The 19,381-nt window shown below is 42.8% G+C and overlaps 1 protein-coding gene across 4 annotated transcripts in view; it reads left to right on the forward strand.

Annotated features, from left to right (window-relative positions):
- Positions 1 to 18,857, forward strand: part of LOC127377271 (membrane-associated guanylate kinase, WW and PDZ domain-containing protein 2) — a 38,403-nt gene extending 19,546 nt beyond the window's left edge. For 2 of the 4 annotated variants that reach the window (XM_051425001.1, XM_051425000.1), the window contains exons 5-17: positions 400 to 573; positions 2,526 to 2,721; positions 3,839 to 3,909; positions 5,027 to 5,188; positions 5,966 to 6,494; positions 6,989 to 7,529; positions 7,854 to 7,917; positions 8,019 to 8,426; positions 12,841 to 13,041; positions 13,127 to 13,206; positions 13,344 to 13,490; positions 14,469 to 14,607; positions 15,600 to 18,857. In XM_051425001.1, coding sequence (XP_051280961.1) covers positions 400 to 573; positions 2,526 to 2,721; positions 3,839 to 3,909; positions 5,027 to 5,188; positions 5,966 to 6,494; positions 6,989 to 7,529; positions 7,854 to 7,917; positions 8,019 to 8,426; positions 12,841 to 13,041; positions 13,127 to 13,206; positions 13,344 to 13,490; positions 14,469 to 14,607; positions 15,600 to 16,735 — 3,848 coding nt within the window. In that variant the 3' untranslated portion in view covers positions 16,736 to 18,857. Of the gene's footprint in view, positions 1 to 399; positions 574 to 2,525; positions 2,722 to 3,838; positions 3,910 to 5,026; positions 5,189 to 5,965; positions 6,495 to 6,988; positions 7,530 to 7,853; positions 7,918 to 8,018; positions 8,427 to 12,840; positions 13,042 to 13,126; positions 13,207 to 13,343; positions 13,491 to 14,468; positions 14,608 to 15,004; positions 15,109 to 15,599 lie in introns of all 4 variants that reach the window. The other 2 variants (XM_051425002.1, XM_051425003.1) reach the window with 2 other exon arrangements.
- Positions 18,858 to 19,381: the final 524 nt, after the last annotated feature.

Genomic DNA, 19,381 nt, shown 5'->3' on the forward strand with positions numbered 1-19,381 from the left:
GTAATTTAATTTTTGTCTTTAGCAGCTGGAGCAGATGGCTTGAACTGAGAATATAGAACATACAGTAGATGATCTCAGGGGACACATTAGACACACACATACAGGTATATAGTATGTGTTATATATGTGCATAATGACATGAACCCAGTCTGCTACTAAATATTTGGATATAAAATCTTTTATTTACCTCATGAACTCAAGTTGGAAGATGTTAATGCAGACTGTGTGCTGTTACTGACTGTCTTTAGATTCATGGCACTAGATTTTATTTGCGACACAGGGCATTTTCGTTTATTTCAATATTAGTTATGACATTTTTTAGCTAATTTACTGTTTAACTTTACAGTTTGACATGGCCATTGCAATACCATTTCTTTCTCCTGTCCTTCTGTGTCTCAGGGAATTACTACGGCACACCTCGACCCGTTCACATCAGCGCAGAGAGCCCCCCCATCACCTACCAGGAACACCGCAACCTGCTCAGAAACTTCCGCACACGCAGCAAATCGCTCAGCAACCTCGAGAAGACTGCAGAGGACGGCGAGAACAGCGAGGACGACTCAGGTCTATCAGGCAAGTATTGCTAAAACTGGTCTATGTGACAGCATGTGTGGGCAAGGAAAAAGCAAGAGGTAATCAGCTATTAATAGTATGTGGGCTGTTACATATTTATTGGGGCCCCTAGAAAACGTATCAGTTAAGCCCTGCACTGTAGCCAGTAGCTAAATACTGCATTGTCCCTCTATCTATAGCACCAGTCTCTGATACCCAAATTAATCAATCATTTGCACGATTAGTATGCTCTAAACCCTCAGTGGGGCTGTGGCCTCATCGATTGCTGGATCACATCCAAAGGAAGGTCAGGCTGCCTTAGGTCGAACAGACAAGGAGGTAAGCAGATAGGCGAGCATGCACACTGGGAGGTGAGGGAAAAAACACTGAGGAAGTGCTGTGACACGTAAACAGAAAGTGTTTGAATTCACCTGACGCTGGAATAGCCAACACACAGTTATTGTTCTTTTTTCTATTATAAGGCAAAAACTTTTTATATTTTAGATGTGGCTCATTGAACCAGACATGGTTTATTATATTGTTAAACAGGTGGCTTTAAAGACTTATGAATCACCAGTAGTTGAAGAAGTATTCAGATCCTTTATTCAAGTCACCAATACAACAATATAAAAATACTCCATTAAGTAAATGTGCTGCATTCAAAATCCTGCCTAAGTAAAAGTACGGAAGTATTGTCAAAGTATCAAAGTAAAAGAAAAATGTTCCCAACTTCGAGTCCTGCTACAAATTTTTTTATTCAATTTGTGGACTTGGGACTCTGCGTACTACATGAGTTCCTGTCCGCCATGTGGCCCTAGAGAAGGGCCACTTATTAGATGTTATGTGCGAGTATCTCATATGTAGACCACACCATGAAAATGTCATGTAAATCAGATGACTATTGCTATACAAAGCTTACTTCCTGTTATCGATTGGGGACTATGACTGTAATTGGCATGTAAATGTGTTCAGGCTGGGAATCAAACGTGTGAAGTTTGGAGCCGACTGGACATGTAGATGTGTTCAGAGGGGGGAAACCTGCAGTTTGGGTCACGGCTCGGGCCCTAATAATACATGGTATATTATGATTATAGTAATTATAGTATTATAGTATTGCATAAGTGGATGGAAATGGAAATAAGTAAGTACAAGTACCTAAACATTTTATTTTCCACCACTGTTGATTACATCATTTACCCAGATAAAATCATGAAGTGTTGGAGAGTTAGAGAAGTAATGGCAACAGGAAACTAGAACACCAGCGCTGAACAGAAGGCGAGTATGAGATTAGATGGTTAGGGTAAAGGGAGCAAGGCAGCGACAGGGTTGTGGTGGTGGAGGCAGGTAGGGAGAGTGTTGGAAAGGTTGTGGCAGGGAGCCAGAATGGTACAGAAGATAAGAGAGAGGCAGGCAGAGTGGGAGGTGAGAAACACAGGCAGGCAGAGATCCAGACAGTTAGAGACGTGCTCCAAACAGGCAGGTAGGGCAGCAGGCAGCCTGGACTGGGGGGTTTGAATCAGGATGCAGGCAGGATGGAGTTTGAGAATGCCATCCAACACCCTGACCTCTGCTGAGTCATCTTCTGAAGTGAAACTGTGTGGGTGGATGGGTTGGGCAGGACTTGTCGTGTGCTGCAGGACCCAGGACGCCTGTGTTATGTCCGACATCTCTCAGATCCATGCTGGAGCTCACAGCTGAAGGACAGCTACAAGGACAGCTCGGCAAAAAAATATGCTTATTTTTCTTCCGCTGGTAGTGTGGCATGCATGGTCACACACTCTGCCTCCTTAGGGAGGGGACAAAGCCGGACAAGCTGCTGACCTCAGATCTTTTTGTTTGACAGCCCCCAGTGAAATTGCCCGCATCAGGTCGTTAAAGAATGCAAACTTTTTCACCGTCTGTTAAATTATATTTATTATTATATACTGTTCAGTTTTGATTTTCAACACTCTTTCTTGTCACAATAATTACAGGAGGCTCTGCAGGTGTCAGCAGCAGCGCCCCTCCTTTCCATCGGTCCCCCGTTCGGCCCCGGGCATCCAGCAGCGGGGATGGTCGTGCCATAGAGAACGGGATCATCGGCAGCAGAAGTGGTGTCAGGGTGAGAGGAGTGATGCCGGATCACTGGGAGCTGGCCTTCAGTGACCCAGGAGAGTCTCACTACATAGAGTGAGTATCTACCTGTTTCTTCACAAATCTGTGAAAGGGACTGGGAACAGTGGGAAACTCACAGCTAGCCTTGCTCTGTCTTAACACCTTATATCTTGTCTGTTTAATTCATTAACATATTCATTCACAGGTTGTGGTTTTGCGGTCAGTGTGTCAGGCGGTTCAGTATTTCCCCACCAATTGGTGATTCCCCTTACACACCCTGAGACCAAACGTATCGCTAACCTCGACAAGCCAGTTTCTCAGATGCTTAACTTCAACCCAACCATCCTAATGCCAACCAGTTAAAGGACCTGTGTGTGATTCAGAGGCATCTAGTAGTGCAATTCCAAGCTTGTAGGAGAAACTACAGTGGCTACAAAACTCTTGCAAAAAACACAAGAGGCCATATCTAGAGCCAGTGTTTGGTTTGTTCATTCTGGGCTACTGTAGAAACATGGCGGTTCAACATGGTAGCTTCAGTGGAAGAAGACCCACTCCCTGTGGAGATAAAAAAGACTCATTGTAAGGAAACAAAAACACCAAGATTCTTAAATTCAGTTGATTATACACTAATGGACAACATACTAATTAATATTACATTTCATTTCTGCCAATAGATCCTTCTAAATGTTACACACTGGACTGGAGTCTATGATAACTCACCTAAGCCCTAATCCCAATCACTGAGGTCAACGGTACAGGAAAAACGTTTTTGTACTTCAGTTTTTGTATAAATTAAAAAATTAAGATATATAGTTATTTACTGAGCTTTAGAAGTGTAGGTAGGCAGATTTTGTTACCTTTGGACAAAGCCAGGTTTGCTGCTTCCCCTGTTTTGTTTATGCTAAGCTAACTGCCTCTTGTTTCCAGCTTCCTATTTACCAGATAAGAGACTGGTAATGATCTTTTCATCAACCTCTCAGCAAGAACGTGAATATTCGTCAAATGCCGAACTATTCCTTTAAGCATGCTCTGAATACAGTGGAGCTGCTATGCGAAGTTGTCTTGTCTATCAATGGAAGGCATCTCTGTTCTGAGTGTATTGAATTCCAATGCTGTCATATTATATCCAATGCTATTATGTTTCTGAAGAGGGAGCCTTTTCTTTAGCTTTTCCCCCTTTTGTCTCTCCAAGTCGCAACCCGAGGAGGACCAGCTGGCAGAGTCCTCGAGCCTCAAGCAGGGAGACTGTCTATAAAAATGAATGTGAGTCTCTTTGTTTCTTTTTCTTTCTCTCTCTGGATGTAATTATTGAAACGCTGGAGACACGTTTAACTGTTGAACAGCCTAAATTAAGCTACATATTTATCAAGAACGGAAGTAACAGACACAGCCAGCTTGTTAGAGTCAAATGAGATGGAATGAGCTTTTAGCTGAACAGAGACATGTAAGTGATTAAGGCCTAAAGCTCGGAGCTGCTGGCAAAGAGCCAGACTTACTGCTGAGGCTGGCAGAGTCCACACATGGATGGCATGTGACTGGCAACTTAATTTCATAATTTGGTCACATGATTTGCTTTTAAAAGAACAAGGGCATGATCTAGTTTTTGATGTTTGTCTGACATGGCTGATTGCAAACTGTAAGAAACCCATCTGTTATGGTGCTATGATTCCAGCTTGTCTCAGTAAAGTGCAGTACACTTCTCTCACCAGCAGAAGGTGATATAATCTCCATTATAGCCAGAACTACCTGCATTTGAAAGGATTACTGTAAAATCTGGTGCAAGTGGAATCCAAATGTATACTGTCATAATGTGCTAGGATGGATATATGTTTAACTTTACGCAACCTTAAATGGTTGCAGCTCCACTTACAAACTTGGGGCTAAAATAAGAAGTAAAAATGGGCGGAAATTAAAATCTGTTTTCCACAGATTTGATGATTCAAAGTAAACTGTAAATAAAAGACAGAGATTACAGCACTGAGTTGGGTCAATCTAATGGATTATGTTGCTGATTTTAAGGAGGTCGTCTATAATGGATTCTGCTTTAATGCAATCTTTCCACCAAATGCTTTCGGTTTGTGTGCATGTTTATTTATTTATAAGTATTTTTTTGTTAAAAGCCATCTGCCGATAGGTTTAAAGTCTGACTCTCTCTCTCTTTTTCCTCACTCCCAAACCCGTCATCATTTAGTCGTATAAACACATCCAGGACAGAAACTGTTATAACTCCTCTCTTTTTCTAATATTACTCTAGTGTTTTGTTGTTTTCTTTTAAACCCTCGCAGCCTTGAAGACTTTGACAACTTTTCCTTGGAGGTAAGCATCACCATTATCTCATCCTCTCTGTCTCTCTGTTTCTGTATATTTCGGTGACTACCAGGGTTCACAGACCAGCCTGGGGAGCTCAGGGGTTTCCCTGTGCACACACACTTGACCAAGGGCTCCAGAGGGTTTGGTTTCAATATTGTAGGGGGCAGCAGGCCAAGGGAGTTCCTTCAGGTCTACAGTGTGACTGCAAGTGGACCCTCAGCGCTCAAGACAGGTAAGATTGTATGAATCAGGGATGATTACTGCATCAGAAAAATAGCAGAAATTAATTGCTTTAAAAAAAAAAAAGATATGTGAGAGAACTGAAGAGAGGAGGGGACACATTCTCACACACACAAACACAAAACTTACTGTTATATTATTTAGTAATTTGGTAATTTGATTTAGTAATTGCACAAGACTTACCATAGCTGCAGATTGAGAGCTGTAACTATGGTTGCTGAAATCTTGCAGAACGAAAAATATTTTAATCAGTGGTGTATCTTAACAGCCTATCTCTGTACTTCTCTTTCTCCACTCTTTGGGATTACACATCTGGAATTTTGATCTCCCGCTGCAAGTTTATATCACAATCAGCCCTTAATCCTCAGGACTAGCACACCATAATCAAGCTATCATAACACACGCATATGCAACGGTGCACATCCACTTCACAGACACACAAATACCAATATAGGCAGATATTACTACTTTAGGAAGCCACAGCACAGCCTGTCTCTGCAGGGACTGATCTAGTTCATATCTGTTAATAGGCTGGTTTAGGGGGATTAGTTTGTTGGATTAGTCAACACCCACACAAAACACAGAGATAGTGTTTTCAAACTGCACTTATCTGCACACTCAAGCATATGAAAATTGTCAAAAAAGTCGAAGCATTAATGCATAAAAACAAATTGTAACCACAAAGGTGTGTAATTTTGCAGCGAAGTATTATATTAACTGTGTTGTAATGATATCTCTATCCATGTGCTGTCTTTTTATGCTTCATTAGCGGACATCCTGGTGTACATCAATGACGTTTGTGTGTTAGGAGTGTCTCACAAAGAGGTGGTAGAGATGCTCAAGTCGGTGCCTGTGGGCCACAGTGTGGATGTAGAGGTTAGAAGAGGGTATCCCATGCTCTACAATCATGACGGTTGTCCCAAGCAGCCCCCGCCAAGGCTACTGGACAGCGGAGACCCCATCCTACCACCCACCACCACCCAGCCTCAGCCTCTTCACCAACTACCTCGCCTCCCAACACCCACTCCCCAAGCCCAGCACTTTAATTTTAACGGGGTCCACAGTGACGGGAGCTACATGGAACCAGGGATGACTCTAGACTCTAATGGAAATGCCACGTCCTTCGCCACCAGACAGCCGCCCTCATACAGACGCTCCAGTATGAGCAACCCTGCCCCCTCCTCCTCACCCATGCGTCCTCCTCGTTCCCTGAGAAGTTTAGCCAGGCTGCAGTCATTCGACCCAACGCTTGCCAGCCAGAGTGACAGTGAAGTTGTTTCTGCCATTGGTTCACACAGGTAACACCTAGACGTATGGCACAAAGAAGGTTCCTGCAGAAATTGTACCTTTGAGGTGCATTCATTTAAATTTGTCATTCCCTTTTTAAAGTTAATTATTAGTAATTGTTAGCAGGCTGCAGTGGCAAGTTAGAAATAGCAGCAACAGTACCCGTAGGTGTGAGTTTCAACAAGGTCAAAAAAGTATTCAGCAAATATTTGGATAATTAATCATTTTCAATTCCAAATGTTAAATGGCTCGAGCTTCTTAAATGTCAGGATTTGGTACTTTTTTGTCATATGTGATAGTCAATGAAATATCTTTGGATTACAATTGGACAAAAGAAGCAATATGAAGATGTCACTTTGGAAATTGTGATGAGCATTTTGACATTTTATAATCATAATGAAAACAAGCATTCGTTGCCACCCTAAACATTTCAGAATACTGTATGTGTCAAAACAAAGACTTTCTGTATTTTCTATTGATTGACTCTCCTGTTCTTTTTCATTAGGGCATCAATGATCCGTAATCACAACAACAACTCCCTCTCGACACCCCCTCATCCTTTTCGTTATGGCACGTCCAAGTCATCTGAGAGTGATCTGTCCACCTGCACCCTGTCGGGGTCCCGGCTGCCCCTGCCTCAGTCACCGAGGAGGCCGATGTCATCCCCCGGTGGCCCCCATAGCGTGCACTCCCACCTCTTCAGACCGCAGACCTCACTCAGACCACCCCCAACCCCTGACAGCCCTCACCACCGAGGCTTCAATGGTTTCCATGGCAACTCCAGCCCCACTGCGAGCCCCAGCAGTGTGTCCTCTCCTGGGGCGATGAGTATGGGCAGTTTCAGCGGAGGGGAGCTGGTGCCGGTGGCCTTGGCCCAGACTGAAGGAGACCGAGGACTTGGCTTCAGCGTGACGGCTGGCGGACCAGGAGGCAGGATAACTATAGTGAAAAGAGTCTGGGACAGGAAGCAGTGCAACTCCCTGCAGCCAGGGGATGCTATTGTCAAAATCAACGGAGCGGATGTCCAGAGTCTTAGCTTTGCACAGGTAGTGGAGGACCAAATGGGAGGGAAGTCAGGAGAAGTAATGTGAACGAAACACAATTCGTAGTGGCTGGTTTAAACGGTGGTTCCACACCTTCTTTGCTTAAAGCAGTGTCTGCTTGTCACAGGGTGCATGAGTTGCAGTCAATTGAAGCGTGATTTTCCTTACTTTCCTTCCCCCAGGTTGGGAACCACTGGGTTAAAACATGCTAAATCACCAGTGTGGTGCTTTAATTCAATTTGAGACTTGAACACCGCCTTAAAAGGTGTCAAATATAACCAAAAAATCTCACTATGAGTCACTATATAATTATATGTTTGTTGACAGGTACAAACAGTTCTCCTGGAACACACCAAACAGGCAGAAGTCATCTTGTTGGTTTACAGAGGAGGTAAATGACTCACAGTCATTGTAGAGTCAGTGATTTTAGTAACTGACAAGTATTCACTGTGGCTAAATTCATCTCACAGTTATTTTCTCTCTAATTATCAGGCATCTATCATTCAACTGTCTCCCCTGGCTCTAATCGGAGACTCCCTCCACCTCTACTCCGCCCCCCTCCTCCACCTTCAGACAACTCCTCTGTGCTCCCGGAAGTGCTGCCTATGCCCCGTACTTCCATTAGCACCCCTCCATCCCCAGCGTTGATGCGTTCCTCGCTGATCCAGAGCACGAGTTTCTTGGAGTCGATTCCAGTGACCCTGACCATGGAACCCAAAGACTGGATCAACACGGGCCTAGAGGACGAGGCAGGTGGAGTCACAGTGCCTGATTCAGGTCTGGAGAGGCAGGGTGGCGAACGAACTCGGCCTCTCCGTGGGTTTGATGTGGAGCTGAGGAGAAAGCCAGGAGAGGGATTTGGGTTCGTCATTGCCTCTCAGGATGTGGAGAATGGCAAAGGTGAGAGCCAACTAGACAGCGACAAATCATACTGTGCAACATGTGTATCAAGTTAAATGGATTAAATGTAGCACACGTTTTGGTTTGTAAAACTATATTTTTTAATCTAATAATCTGAAGTAGAACGGGACGGGCATTACACAGCATAAGTTGAACTCTTCTGGCCCAGTAAAACCATTTGGTTACCTGCCCAGGGGTTTCATTTGGATGCCCTTGTGGACAGACGCACCATTAGGTAATTACAGTTTAAAAAGTGGTCATTGTGGCCACATGCCACTGGATGAGTCATGATGCATCATCAGTGTTTTTTTTCTAATTTGGTTTTATTTGCATTTGCATTGTTGAAAGAAATCAGTTTTGGCATCCACTATTATTACTGACTGGTGTGCACAAAGTATACTTTTGGAGAGCTGGCACAAAATTCCCCAGCATAATTACTCAAGTGTATTTTCTGTCTACATTTATGAAAAGTTAAATGCCAATGCACTACGATGTTTGAATTTCTTTTCAGAAAAATCTTACTGCTAAAATACAAAAAAATACCTTTTCTGGAAGGATCTTGTAAAGCCCCATGTTTCACTTTACACAGACACACACATGCATGCCTTTGTTCCTGCACCCGTAGGCTTACATTTTCTTTGTGTGTGGTTGTGTGTGATTTACCTGGTCCTTCGTGTGCTCCTGAGGAATGGAGCTGATATTGCAATATTCAGAATCTCATGCGTCAACGACCAATAGATGGGCTTATTAAAGGAATAGTTTGATGTTACACGCTTACTCAAAGATCAATACTACAATAAATATGAAGCTAAAGCGAGCGGCAAATCAGCTTAGCTTGGCATAAAGACTGGAGACTGGGGCAAACAGCTAGTCAGGTTCTGTCCAAAGGTAACACCCCATCATATTTATCATACAGACATGATATTGATGTTCTCATCTAACTCTCAGCACAAAGCGAATATGCGTAGTTCCCCAAATGTCAAGCTTTACCTTTAAGATATTTATAGGTTGTTTACAGGTTTAATATGTATCCGTGCTCTTTTTAATTCATTTTATCAGCTCAAGTGCGTCCTGCAGAATGACCTTTTGATAAAAGTATCATATGACTTGCATCCCGCTCTGCCTTTCTCTATCCGCTCTGACCTGACAGGATGTTGAGGCTTGTTTATGTTCTGTCTGGGAAGTGAACACGTCTTGCCCTTATTAGCTTTTAGTGTAGTGCTTATGAATAGCAGTTTAACCGCAGCATCTCTGTGATGTATTACCCACTCTCCCCTTCCTTTGTGTTGTATTGGCTGCCCTCTGTTCCAGTTTGATGCAGTTCAATTTGCTTTATGGCCCAAGCGAACACACGTTTATGTTCTCATGGTGAGATTAAGGTTGTAGTTGCACCTGTCTCTGCAGTAAAGAGACCCTCCCTCCTTCCTCAAACCTCCATCCCCACTGTGTCCTCATTCTCCCCTTCATTTCACTCCTGTCATGTCACAGAAAGAGGTCCCCTCTGTCTCTCCATATCTGCCTTTATCCTCTATCATTTACTCTTCCAGTCTCTCCCGCTCTCTTCCTCTCATCAGTCTTTCTCTCCACCACTCTCTCCCTCACAAGCTCCCGCCCACTCACTCTCTCTCTCCCTCTCTCCCTCACACCCCTTTACTCTGCAGTAAAAGCGTCCGGTCTGGTTTTTCAAAAGATTAAAACTCTCCCTCTCTCTCTTCTTCTCTCTCTCTTTCCCTCCCTCCACCTCCTGCTCTCTCTGTTGCTCTCTGAATGCTTAACAGAAATGCTACGCTGAGCATTTCCCTTGCAGAGGAGCAACAGAGGCGACAGCAAACCTGTGTTTTAGCTCCTGTTGACCGTTACATGTGAATCTCAACACCTCCAAGCTGCCTGACACGGAATCTAGGATTTTTTTTTGATTTTGTTTTTCTGCGCATGCTAATCAAAGAGCCATGCTGGAGAGACTACAGTCTGCTTTGAAAACTGTGAAGGAGTCCAAACGTAATTATTTGCTCCACTTCTCATTTCATGTTTACTGAAAAATGGGAGGGTACTGGTTTGGTGCAGTGTTTTACGTTTAGCTTTTTTTTATGCAGGAGCTAGAGGATTTGATTCTGTGTTGCACACTAAAGTTTGCTCAGTCAAATGTGTTGACTTCGGCAGTATGAAAGTTAGATCCAGAGGCTCACATTATCCAGATGTGAGATAGTTGATCAAACTGATGCTGTGATTGATATGTATTAGGGCAAATTTTACAGTTATGCTGGATGATGATTGCAGTGGCAACAACAGATGAAAGGGAATTTGTGTGGTGACGTAGTAATGGTCTGTGTATTAGAGTCAGGAGCCACACGTGCAGTAAAACGAATGAAGTTAACAAATAGTTCAGCCGTAACTAACCTGCACACACACTACTGTATGAATGAGCTAAAGATCAACAGTGCTCTCACCGGTCTCCGACATGTACTAAGCTTCTGCAGGCTGCTGTGGGGATGTCTGCACTGGCTGATGCATTTGGGCTGCAGAGGGGGATTTTACGATGGCAAGGGAGGGGGGCTGCTACTGCTCCTGAGCGGTTATCAGTGCAGCACGTCAGAGGCTGGCTGGCTGCTGGGCATACCGCAGTGGGATTACTCTGGACAGGAGAACATGGAGAGCCAGAGGAAAAGACACTAATATAAAGCAGTCCATTTGGATGCATCTGTGTGTAGTTTAAGCGTGTGTTTGTGTGTGTGTGTGTGTTTGTGTGTGTGTGTGGGTGAGTACATCTGTCCCAATCCCTGTGCGTGTGAGTCACTGTGCATGTGTGTGGTTTTGTACATGCGTGTGTGAGTGTGTGTGCACAGTGCTGTGTGTATGGCTGTTGCATGTGCATTCATGTGTTTGGCGACTGTTGATGTTGGACCGATGTATTATGCATGATTAGAAGACTATTTGCAAAGCTGCCTTGGCTTTGATTTGACCTGATTGCCGTTTCTGCCTGGGTCACCCAGATTAGGCCCAGACTGGAGATGTGTCTCTGAACTCTGAATTATAGGCTGTACCTTTTTACGAGGATCATCATTCCAATGTGACATACAATTCATCTCCTATTCCTAGCTGCCACACTTACAGTTTTAAGCTGTTAACAATCATGACATGGCGCTCTATACGCGATTTACAGATGCTATTTTTATCCTGGAGAGCTATACTGACTGTGTACCTCAGCTGAATGAGAGTCTCAAAATGTTTATGCTGCCTGATGGGTTACATAAGGCCACTGGCAAGACTCTAGAGGAGCCAGCTGTCACCAAAGCACAGCATACCCTCAAAGGGGGATCAGAGAGAGAGTAATAGGGAGTTTACTAAGTTACAGAAAAGGGAACAGAAGATAGAATCAGAAGTCTAAGCAGACAGGGAAAGATCGTCCAGCTAAAAACTGTAAGAAGCTTTTTAGTTGGTGCAAGAGATTAATGAAAGCAAATTTATTTTTAGGCTGCTTGATACTTTTCTCATCGACCTCAGACACTGACCAGAGTTGAGCTTAATTGTGAGTTATGGGCTCTTTGTACAGAAGATAAGACAAATTGAGTTCTTGATACATGGAGCATATTGTCCCTCCTCACATTGTACCCACACTTCAATTCAGAGGTCAGTTGAATCTGACAAAAAAGACAGGAACACTTGCACATCATCTCCTGTGTATAGTGGGAGTGATAATGTGGTGTGTTTGAGCGGTGAAGTGGCTGGGATAAGACTGCCAGCGTTTTCCCACACAGAGGAGAAAGAACAAAATATTGCTGTGTGTGTTTTTATGTGTGTGTTTTTGTATGCTAGTGGCATACTAATGCAGACATACTGCAAATTTGTGGATCTTAGAAGAGCTGAGCCTAAAAAATCACTGACGCCATCTAAAACCAAAGTGTAAATATCTAAAGCCTGTTGTTGTGTGCAGTTTGACAGATCCAGGACAGGAAAATATTGCTGTAAAGCTTGTGTTCCATGACAGTGTGTTCTTGAGGTAGAAGACAAATCATTGAATGGCGAAAAACAGTAGCCAGTGTGTCAGCGGATGGAGAGATAGGTTGATAGATGGGAAGATGAAGGAGAAGAGGAGAGTGTTTCAAGGAGACAGTGGGGGAGGTGAAGAAGGTTTCTGTAGAAAGAAATGTATAAAGTAAACCCTGCCAAAAACAATCCAAAGCTTAATTACAGCTTGTTTTAGGAATCCTGGCAAAGGCACCGATAAAGTAAATCTTCTAGCTCTTAAATTTGACCCCACTTATTATTCATTGCCTTCTGATAAAAGGAAAGTTTGGGGATTTGATGGAGTTTCATGTTTGAGCTGCAACTTTACTCGTGTATGAACTACTCAACATATAATCATAAATAAGTTATTTAAGGTAGTAATAACTGATATTTTCTGTCCTCTCTTCAGCTGCTTCACTTCTCCCTCACCGGTTTGTGACAGTCCGTCGAGGCAGCCCAGCGTCCAAGAGTGGTCAGATCCGGCCTGGAGATCGATTAGAGGCAGTGGAGGGACGCTCAGTGGTGACTCTGCCTCATCGGGAGCTTGCTCAGATCCTCCGTCGAGCGGGAAATACTCTACGTCTCACCATTGTCCCCCGTCCCAGCACCTGTAAGCATAGACATACGTATCCAGGTAACACGCGAATATACAGCCTTAATTCATAATCTGACTTCAATCATCATCTTTTTTTCAGATACTTCAAGCCTTTCAGCAGAAACCACTGAGCATGAACCCGGTCACAGAAGCAAAAAGGGTCAGAGGTCACGTCCAAAGGTGAGAGCAGCACCAGAATCATAATGTGTAACGCATGGTCTCTTTCTGTAGCTCATCTTGTCCACTGTCAGTGTATAATATTTCCTTCAGTGATGACTATCAGCCTCCTTCTTACCCTCTCTGCACTCGTCTCCCAGCGTGATTCAAGGTATTACAGTGTAGACCTGGATCGTGGCCCCTCAGGCTTCGGCTTCAGCCTCCGAGGGGGCAGTGAGTATAACATGGGCCTCTACGTCCTGGGACTGATGGAGGGGGGGCCGGCATCACGCAGTCAGAAAATGCAGGTGTGTCTCTTAGTAAACATGCATATCCTACTCTTTTGCTGTAGTGTACATACATCTGTATTATCCTCTGTATTTGTATCATCTTCTCTGTCTTTTGAATAAGCAAACAGCAAATTTCCAACAGACATTTGATGAAATCTGGGTTGATTGATAACAGTGTACTTGTACTAACTATATACTTCTAAATACAAAACAAATCTGTACTCTTATTTTGTTGCTCTGTCATGTAAAAAAGTGCTGTGATTACATTTTCTTGTGAGTCAAGTGAGACACTTTGAGAATGTGAGAATGAGAATGTTTTTCTCAATAACGTTAAATATTCATGACCAAGTGTTAAGTAAAGTTAAAGTGTTAAAAAAAGCCCTCCTTTTGTATTATTCATAAAGAGTTTAACACACAGTCTGATTCATCAGGACTGTGTAATTGTGGTTTGATTGGGGTTAATTGAGAGACTTGGCAGCATAAGTAATCAATCCCACATCACATTTTGATTCAAATGTTGCCAAATTCTGATTGTTGTACCATGATTGCCTTGATTTATATATTTTTTTATATGTAGATTCACAATATTTTCAGTCAGTAACATCAGGTCAAATTTTATTTTATAACCAAAAATCATTTAAACAAATTATATTTTCACCTTTCTCAGTTGTACTTGGTGTTTAGTACTAACTAATGTTAGCATGCTAAATTTAAGATGATGAAGTAGACCTATCTGCTGAACATAAACATGTTAGCATTGTAATTATGAGCATGCACGCTATAATGGATTACTGGGAGACTAAGACAGAGCCATTGTTCATGTTATTAGTCCTACCTGTGCTTTTCCTGCCATGATAAGTCAAAATGTCTGCTGTGAAAAAAGGCCATCTTAGTAACTGTTATGCAAATATTACTATAAATGTTACTTTAATAGAGATAGAGAGATATTCGATCCAATATTTAAAGTAATGTTGTGTTTGTGTGCCGTGGCTGCAGGTCAGTGATCAGCTTGTAGAGATCAATGGAGACAGTACAGCAGGGATGACCCACAGCCAGGCGGTCGAGCAGATCCGCAGAGGAGGCCACCGCATACACCTGGTGCTCAAGAGAGGAAACGGCTACGTGCCTGACTATGGTGAGACACAGTGGGAGCTTTGAGGAATATTTCAGGATGTTGCCACCATATGTTTACAGGGAAATTTTTAATATATGAGATTTAAAATATAAGACATTAAAAAATGGCGGATCTCATGTCTCGGGTGTGTTTATCTCCTTTCTCCTATTTCTGCGGGACTGATTCTAACTAATGTACTTTCTATCTTTTTTTACCATTTCCTTTTCTTTTGTGGTGGTTCCCACCTTCTAACACATCTGCATCTGTGGTTCATTTGATATTTTTTTTGCTTTTAACATTCCCAACGCCACATTTCCCTACTTCATTTGGCTTATCTTGGTTTCTTTCCAAACACGTCTGTCCTTTCTGCTCCACTCCTTCTTTCCTTGTCTTTTCCCTTTTTTTCTCTTTCTCTCAGTGGAGCTCTCCAGTTTGTCTCTATGTATGACCAACTCCAAGCTAGGCGAGCCTTGCTTCTATGTCATTGGACGGACAGAGAATACGCGGTTGGTAATGGTTCCTGTTAGTTCTCCCATTTTCTGTCTCTCTACATTCCTCTACTCAGTCACCGCTGCTGTCTTCACTTGTAGTGTTGGACCTCCTCACTATTAAAATAATCTTGATCATCAACTGAAGTAATGATGTAGAAATGTACTATATTATACTGATTTCTTGCCCTATTTAGTTCCCCTCAGACCTACCTCTGAACAGACTTTGCCAGCTTCACAATTTGTAGTCACACTGAATTATTTAAAAAGAATGGCATGATTATGCTATTATGGAGCATACTGATAGTCAGATGTGTATTTCTAATAAAGGTTCATCTGAAGGTTGCACTAAAATAGAAAAGCAGCTGTTGTTACACAAGCTGACCTATTGCACCTAAACAAAAGGGGGGGGGGAGCTCTTTAATAACAGATTACATAAAGCTCTTCCTCTCTTTTACCTGCCTATTCACTCTGTTTTCTCCTCCTCTCTCCATCCCCTACTCTCTCTATGTCATATATACCCAGGCCGTGAGCACAGAATCACCTCCCCCTCCCTCCTGCGTCACCCCAAGGAGCAGGGTTTGGCTGCAGTAGACTCCACCGGGCGGAAGGGGCACAGCTCCAAGCAGAAGAGGAGAAGCAGGTCTTCAAATGTACGTGAGAGAGGGGAACAGACGGAAAGAAGAAGGAGGGGAGCTGTCTCAGAGGGAGGAGGGCGCTTGGCTTTACAAAGCCCCATCTCTAAGCGCAGAGAGGGGTCTCGGGAAGCCAGGGACAAAAAGAGGAGGAGGAGAAAAAGGGGCACTCAGAGTTTACCAAGAGATGCCCTCGGGAATCATGATGATAGTGAGACGGAAAGAGGGACAGTGAGGGGAAGGAAAAGGGAGAGGGAGAGGGGAAGGAGCAAAACCAGAGGAAGGAAAAGTAAAAGTGAGGAGAGGGTGAGGAAGCCAGAGGCTGAAGAGCCTGAGCAACAGGAAGAGCAGGAGGTACCTGCTGTTGAGGAAAAGGTGGAAGAAAAGACGGAGGAGTTGGAGGAGAGAGTCAGTTTAGAGACTGAAGAGGGTGAAGACAATGTTTTCCTGCCCATTCCAAGTCCTCACCAAAAGCTTCCCAGTCCCAAACTAAACTGGGAGGTGGAGAATGAGGAAAACGGGGAGGTGGAGAATGATGAAAACGGGAAGGTGGAGAATGATGAAAACGGGGAGGTGGTAGCAGAGTACAGGGAGCTGAGGAAAGAGAAGGAGCAGGAGAGGTCATGGGGCGATGACAGGGGTGAAAATAGTGAGACAGAGCTGAATGAGGATCAGAAAGATGAAGATGCACAGAGCGAGCGTGCCGAGAGGCGTTTACCAAGTGTTGCTGTGATAGATCCGGTGTCACAGAGAAAGCCCTTCTCCTTCCTCACCTCCACACTGTCCATAGGGCAGCTGGGGGACGATGAGTCAGAGTCAGAAGGCAGCCAATCTGACAGCAGCGTGTCTGCTGCCAGCATCTCAGGCCTTTCTCTGGCCGCCACAGAAGCAGGCGGACGCAGGGCCAAGGTGCTGCCAGGCCCCTGGCTCGCACCCAGCCAGCAGAGGGTGGCTCAGGTCATAGAGGGGAGCGAGCACCTTAGGAGGCGGACGGGGCAGGGAGGAGGAAGAAGCGCTGTCTCTTGATTTTTAACAGGAAGTAGAGCATGCAGCAGCTGAACAACACCGTATCAGATTCTGTCAGTTTCACACTGTTAGACCTCGACTTGTTTTCTGCAGCTACCCACACTACCAACATTTTCTCTCAGTCACTTTGATATCTACAGTAGTATGAAGTCATATTCTTTGTGCCTTTTTACAGCTGACCTCTGGCTGATGTTAAATGTCAATATCACATTCTTACATGGTAAAGTTATGTCTGTTTGGTTGGTGAATCAGCAGCGACATTGTCTTTCTTTCTGAGGCACTGTCACCCTCACTATGTTTCACTCCTCCTCTTTACATTTGCAGCATTTGTTGTAGATGTTTCCAAGACAATAAGGTATTTCAGAAACCTTTGTTTATCCTACTTCCTACGTCTCAGTCACCTCTCTGCATCTCTGTCTTCAAGATAACTTTAGCAGTGTCCTTTCTGAAGAACCCCCTACTGTACAAAAACTGCATAGACACTCTATTATACCTCATGAAGATACTGAGCAATAATGATGCAAACTGTACAAGACTATCAGCCATCTATTTCCACTGCACCACGCCGATCTGGTCTGAGAGGAAACCGTGTAACATGTTTGTACAATATTTGTCTTATGTGGACACTTGCCTCGACTTGTAATGTTGTTCCGTATAACTGAATATTTGATTGTGATAATGCAAATCCCCTTTGACAGCAGGTGTGAAATCTATATTCTGTAAATATTCGTAGAGGAATAAATGAGAGAACCTATTGTAAATAATATACTAACTGGAGCAAAGCCCTGATTTGTATTACCATATTGTAATACATCATAAGTCTATATATATATATATATATATATATATATATATATATATATTTATATATATCTAAACATATGCAGTATATCTATATATTACATACAACAGCTACCCAATCATATCATTTAATATTGTGTGTTGAGAATTTAATGTGAAAATTGGTATATAGCTTTTGTGAAGGCTGAAAATGTAAACAGAACTATATTGTAACTGCCCTAATTCATACATGAATGTTTTGTAATATGCTGCTTGAGTGCGGATAAGGATACTCTATGTTGTACCCTACTTCAGAAGTCAGCAAAAGATGCCAAAAATATGCATCCAGTGTGCATATTTCTTGTACTGTTAATATTGTGTATGTGGGGTCAGAACAAAACCACTATCTAGATTCCAGAGAGTGCTGTGCCCATCGTGCCACGTACAGTTGCCTTGGTAACATAAACCACTTTATCCTAACCACTGATTTTTCTTACTGTGAAAACCCTTTGCTCTGAGGTCTCAAACACAAGAGAGGTGGGCGGGCCGTTTAGTAATTTCAGTCATGCCAAAAAAGGCCCCTTACTGTAAATCCACAAAATATAATAATAATAATAATAATAATAATAAGAGGAAGAAGAAGCCTCTGCAGAATCTGAGCTCAGTGTCGCGTCTAAGATGGCAAAATAGCACATCCTTTTGTTTTGCTCTCTTTTTTAAAAATTCTGTTATGGAACAAAAAAAACAAACAAAAAAAAAAAACAAGCTGAATGGATACTGTGAGATGTTATTTTTCTATGAAATTATCTTTTTTGAAATACTCAGGTTTTACAGATACTTTGCTCTCTAGATAAGCCATTAGGAAGAAAAGCTACAAAGTGACTTCACACCGTTTTTCACAACACAGAGTGGGTTCGTATTATTTAAATGTTAAAGCACTGTTACGTTCGTTCTTTGACGGCAGCATTAGGAGACGCAGACTGTTACAGATGTTTGTTACCAGCCCATAATTATCTAAAGATTGATGCTATAAGTGAAGTCCTCCCTTCATTTGTACCCATTTTGAACCAACCGCAGAACTCAGATGAATTGCTTGGTGTGCCCTGCCCATTTGTTTGCTGTGCTGCCCAGAAATGGTAGTACAGTGATAAAGCAAACATACTGTTCCCCCCCCAAAAAAACCAATGACCACACAGAGTAGTTTGGTAGCCTATATGTAAGACTTATTTTATAACGTTTGCTAATGTTCTTTTTTTAGACTTTCATTTCCTAAGGGATTATTATATCGCCGGACTGTAAACATATTCTAATAAAACTCCAAATAAACTGCTGAACCAATTTCCTCAGTGGTCATGCATGTCTTTCTTTTTATTGTTTTTTTTTTTTTTTTTTTAACACCAGACGAGCCACATAACGGACAGCAGATGGCAGCAAAATTATAGGCTGGGGAATATTTATGAGAGATGGGATTAGACGTGATAAAGGTGTATGTGTGTGTGTGTGTGTGTGTGTGTGTGTGTGTGTGTGTGTGTGTGTGTGTGTGTGTGTGTGTAAGAGAGAGACATATTTAAGATTATTTTAAGGTTCCCATAAAATAGGATATATATCCAGAAACCACTGAAATGTGCGCCTGAGAATAAAAAATAAATGAAAGTCTCGGTTACAGATGATATGCAAAAGGGGGCACAAATCTAATCATTTCCCACGGATCAATTATTAAATCTGCTTTTTGCGAGAACAGGGATTTTACATTTTGCATGCCAGCTCAACGCTCAGTCTAATATTAGTTTCATATACTGTACAGCAGAGCAGCATCACCTGCGTGCTATTATACAGAGAGAGAGAGAGAGAGAGAGAGAGAGAGAG

Source organism: Dicentrarchus labrax, unplaced genomic scaffold (genome assembly GCF_905237075.1).
Source record: "Dicentrarchus labrax unplaced genomic scaffold, dlabrax2021, whole genome shotgun sequence".
Lineage (NCBI taxonomy): Eukaryota > Metazoa > Chordata > Actinopteri > Moronidae > Dicentrarchus > Dicentrarchus labrax.